Source organism: Myotis davidii, unplaced genomic scaffold (genome assembly GCF_000327345.1).
Source record: "Myotis davidii unplaced genomic scaffold, ASM32734v1 scaffold59, whole genome shotgun sequence".
Taxonomy (NCBI): Eukaryota; Metazoa; Chordata; class Mammalia; order Chiroptera; family Vespertilionidae; genus Myotis; species Myotis davidii.
The window spans coordinates 1195540-1200740 of NW_006293001.1; the positions used below are offsets into that span (position 1 = coordinate 1195540).

A 5201-nucleotide genomic window follows, 5' to 3' on the forward strand; every position below is an offset into this window, starting at 1 on the left:
CATCAAACACAGAGGAAATCATTTGTAAACATTAGAAAAGGAGCTTAACTTCTGGTATCTCAGTTTTAAAACACTAAAAGGTGGCCCTTAACCCCTTCCCCAATAATTTTTTTGTTAAAAACATTTCTTTTTCAGACTAATTTTTTTATTTTGGTTCTATATAGTATTTTTGATGCTGGTTATGAAAACAGTTTGTAACTCATCTTCCTATAAACCATATTTTTTTACCATATTTTCTTAGTATACTCGTCGACGACTGAAAAAGAACATTTTGTGAAAACGAGTATACACGTTTCTGCCGGGGAAGGGTTAATCAACCAAGTTTTTTTTTTCTTAGAAATAACCAATAGAAATTAATCCTAGGAAGATGACAAACAAAAAATAAAGTTTGATGGGACATAATATATTGCAACTCATTCAGAACTGTGATGTGGGCAATGCTTGTTATTGCTGTCTCCCAATTTTCCTTCTGTTCCTTTTAAAAATTAATCAGGGAGACCATGCCCACGGGGTTTTCCACTCTCTCAGCTATCAATCAACTTTTCTAATAATCTGATAAAGTCACTATTCCAATGTGGAGATGACAGACGAGTCAATCTCAGAAATGTTTCTCTTAAACAAAACAAAGGGAAGTGTTAAGGCAAATGTGAGCAAGCCTCTTGTGGTGGGATTTTAGCCGTTCATATGCAGGGTAAGGCACTGTGGGGTGGGGAGGCGCACTTGGGGGCCTGAACCCTCGCTCTGTAAAAGGTCACCTTCGTGTGAAGCCTGCTGTGATGGTTTCCTTAGTAATCAAATCCTTTGAATGATCGGAAAAAAAAAAGACCAAGTTTACTACTGTTGCATTGCTGGGCAAGTGTTGGCTACACATTAGAATAACGAAAGAAGGCTTTAAAAAATACTGATGCCTCGATCCCATGCCGATCAATTAAATCAGAATCTTTAGAGTGTCACCTGCACCTGGATATTTTGTAAAAGCTCACCTGCTGAGCCTAAATATAGGATCAGGGGCGTGAATCCATAATCTAGCTGTTAGTTATCAATAAAGGCTTTTGTTTGTTTGTTTGTTTGTTTTTAAAAAGATTCTGAGCTATGTGAAGGAGTTTTAATCCTGCTTCACAGACAGCTTTGGAAAGCCCTTCTCCTCTCATGCTTTGCTCATGCCCCTTTCTATTCATTTCTAAGAAAGTATTTGCTTGCTCTTTGCCCTGGGTCTGCTCCACTGTCATGCTACCAGGCCCATGTATATGTCTGCATACTCCCTGTGCCTACACAGGAGGAAACATGGAATAGAGCTAAGCCATGTGGCTAAAAATATTTGGGGAAGGATAATAGCCAAGGACTGAACCAAAATGAACTGTTGTGATTTAGTTCTCTAATGCCAAGAATTTGAATTGCAATTAACATCCTCTTTTATACATGGGAGGAATTATGAGTTAGTAACAAAAACAGTTGTGTTCATGTTTTTGGGTTGGTCACTGTCTGTATACAAAAATGTGATATTTAGACAAGGTAAGCTTTTTTTTTGTACCTGTTCTCTAAGACCACTGCCAGGATGCACTTGTTATAATAGTAGCAAAAAAACTAGCAGCTACAAGAATTAACTATAAGTGGATCAACACCTAAGTATAAGAGCTTTTCTAGAGAAAAAATATGACACCAAATGCAAAAAAGAAAAATTAGATAAATTAGAGTTTAAAAACTATGCACTTAAAAATGGTGAGGATGGTAAATTCTACATGACATGAATTTTACCCCAATTTAAAAATATCAGTGGGTGCTCAATTAATGTGTCTAACATCCAAATGGCCCCATTTCACAAATTAACAATGAGAGCAAGATCACAAAGGAGAGAGAATGCCCTGCCAATACAACCGAACAGACAGATTAACAATTGGCTGCCGATGAGCAAAGAGCAAACATTTATAATTTGGGATGCATTTTAATGACTTTCACCCAAGACCTATAAAGTTATTTTATTATAAAATGTTAGGAGTGGAGAGGAAGTCTCAGCCTTAATTGGAGGCCACATCAGAAATAATAAATCTGGTTTACAATATCCCCACTAGCAATTCAAAAATTTTTCAGCTCTGCATGGAAGCACCTGCTTTATGAGGCTCACGATCACACTGACTGAGCTATGTTATTAGTGGGTCAATTCATAAGGCGGGCAGAGCTCTATGCAGGGACGTATTCAGGCAGGGAAGACACAAGAAGGACATGATGGAGCCTGGGCCCCCTGAAGTTAGTTGACAACTCATTGGGAGCAGGATCTGGATGTACACATGCACACATATGCACACACGCACACACACACTTTCAGGGGTCACACTGGCATACAGCATAATGAGTGACGGAATATACAAACACTGAATATACAGACAAAGGGTGGCGTCAAGGCTGTTTCTCACAAACACTTCTTATCCCAAGGGGGTTATCCCTAAACGGAACGCTTCTCAAATCTCTTGAAAGTTGTGACAAAAATATTCCAGGTCCAGTGGGCAAATCATGGGTTTTCAAAGCCACACCCACTTTTTGATGGCTTTCTAGAATTGATATCTACAAAAGGGAAACAAGGGCAATTTTTGAAAGTAAGTTTACCTTATAGTTTAAATAGAGCCATCCTTTGGGACACAGTCCATGCTGCTTCGGTGTATCTTTCTCTTTCTCTATGGGCCAAAACCTTTTTCGCTTACAGATGCTGGGCATAGAAACTGAACACTCTTCACTAGCCCAGAGTCCTGGAGGGGAAAACGGGTTAGAAATGACTAGAACCAAGGGTAATGTTCTCTACTGATCAGTATTTTTATGACTGCCTCAGTTTATCAAAAGTTGTTTTTTAAATCTAGAAGCTGAACTCAATTTAACTACGAATCATAAAGTTCTCCAGTGACCAAAGCTAATTGGTCAAGGGGCAAAATCAGTAATTCTAATTCAATAATGCAAATGCAAAAATAACTAAACAAATACTGCAGTTGAAATCATAGAACTGATTAAAGTTCTAAGAGTATTTGACTTCATTGGGAAAATAATATTTTGTAGAGTACTGCTTTTGTTTTAAAATATTCAACTTCAATGTAAAGAGAGAAAAAAGACTCTAAAACAGTAGATGATCATTTCTACTTTATAATTTGTTCAAAAATATAATGATGTAGAAAAAGTAATTCACAAACTTCTAAGAAAGGAGCACTTCTTAACACTGACTGTTAAACAAAATAGGCTCACATCGAGACATACCCGCAGGAAACGTATCCCCAAAGTCCTTAGCCTCCTGGAAGATGTTTTTGAATTTAAAGAGCTATATTTTCAAAGAAGATTATAGAATGTATTTCATTAGCATTCAAGCTATAATTTCAGAACAGGGCAAGGATGCATGGAAATTGCAAGGGCAGATTCAGTGTTCTATGTGAGAGATATAAGCCAAAAATATGCTGGCATTTTGAAGGCGGGGCTGGAACGCTATTTTAAATGCAGATTAGCTGCTATACCCCCAGAATCACAAAACAGCCTTTCTTGTAGGCTGTTGTGACACCTGCTGGCAAAAGCGAGCCGATTAACCACATGGTTTTTCTTTTCCTGACTTTCTCTGTAGATGCCCTTGCATCAAGGATTGCTTTCCGTATTCATCCTGCTCCTGACTTTGGGCACAGGTTTGTTATGGATCTGTTAGAGTCGGGAACATCATTACCTTTTATTGGATAAAAAGAGTGGGGTGGATATAAGTGGGCAATCTATCCAAATAACACTGTACGGATGAGTAGAATTTTAAAAAGGTCTTCAACATAGATATACTTCTAAATCCCACTTGCAAACAGTTGGCGTTCTAAAGCAAGCAACAGTTAATGCCAGGTATTTTTTCCCCTATTTTATTTTATGTACTTTTAAATTTATTTATTTATTATTGATAGTATTACAGATATCTCCCATTTCCACCCTCCTTGCCTTCCCTCCTCGCAGCCCCTACCCACCGCCCAGGTCTTCATTACCCTATTGCCCGTGTCCATAGGCTATATATATAAGTATATAAGTTCTTTTGTTTACCTCTTCTCGTTCCCCCAACCCCACACCGAGGTATGTCAGTCTGTTCCATGCCTCCCTGCTCCAGGTCTTATTTTGTTGGTCAATTCATTTGCCAGTTATTTTTTTAAAAGGAATACTGAATTGAATGAAATTTTTTCTTAAATGGGAAATTGGCAGTAAATTTCTCAGAGGTTAAAGATCTGGCCAATTATAAATCGGATACTAGAAAAAGATAAAAAAAAAAGGGCTCATATTGAAATTTCATAGAGAACAGTATTTGGCACACATATTTTTGACCCACTTTCAAAGGACTCATTTTTGATGCTTTTTTATTTACTTCATGAGGAAGGCCTTATCTGGATGTCAATTATTTTCAAGAACATGAATTCATGGAATAAACTGTGGGAATGGCTGTTCTTAAGCCTGAAGATGAATGAAATTGAACACATTAAATTCAAAAGCAAAACAACCAAACAAAACTTCCTCACTGAGCTAATGTAATGAAAGAGAGATGTCATGCCTCCTGAAAATTGTCAGTTTGTATTATAAACCTAAGAATGGATGAATGAAATAACCTGTTATGGATGAAATGAAGACACATCTCTGGCTGTGGTTATTCTTAGGCCCTTCTCTTTCTTTGTCCCAGTTCTGATATATTACGGGCGCTCCATCTCTCCAGCTGTAGGAAAATTAAAAATCTTAAGGTCTCCTCTCATTCTGCATTTTCAGTCTTCAATACCATTCTTGGAGTACTTGGGTATGGACTGAAGACATAATATATATTCTCCTATATAATAAAAGGGTAATATGCAATCCTATATAATAAAAGGGTAATATGCAAATTGACCCTAACAGCAGAATGACTGGGAATGACTAATCACTATGACACACACTGATCACCAGGGGACAGATGCTCATTGCAGGAACTGGCCCCTGGTGGTCAGTGTGCTCCCACATGGGAGTGCCACTCAGCCAGAAATCCTGAGCTGGGCTCATGGCTGGCAAGTGCAGCAGTCTCTCCCACCTCTGTAGCAGTGCTAAGGATGTCTGACTGCGGCTTAGGCCCACTCCCTGCCGAGAACATCCCCCGAGGGCTCCCAGACTGCAAGAGGGCACAGGCCAGGCTGAGGGACCCCAGCCATATGCACGTTTGGGGTGACCAGGCAAGCAGAGGAGGGCCA

General features: G+C 38.8%; 1 protein-coding gene across 1 annotated transcript in view; it reads right to left on the reverse strand.

Annotated features, from left to right (window-relative positions):
• The window catches only part of PLA2R1 (phospholipase A2 receptor 1), a 116319-nt gene that overhangs the window by 46080 nt on the left and 65038 nt on the right, over nt 1-5201 (reverse strand). Inside the window, exons 18-19 of the mRNA XM_015565741.1 lie at nt 4596-4699; nt 2602-2741 (exon numbers count right to left, since the gene is read on the reverse strand). Of these exons, the coding sequence (XP_015421227.1) occupies nt 2602-2741; nt 4596-4699 (244 nt within the window). The remainder of the gene's footprint in view (nt 1-2601; nt 2742-4595; nt 4700-5201) is intronic.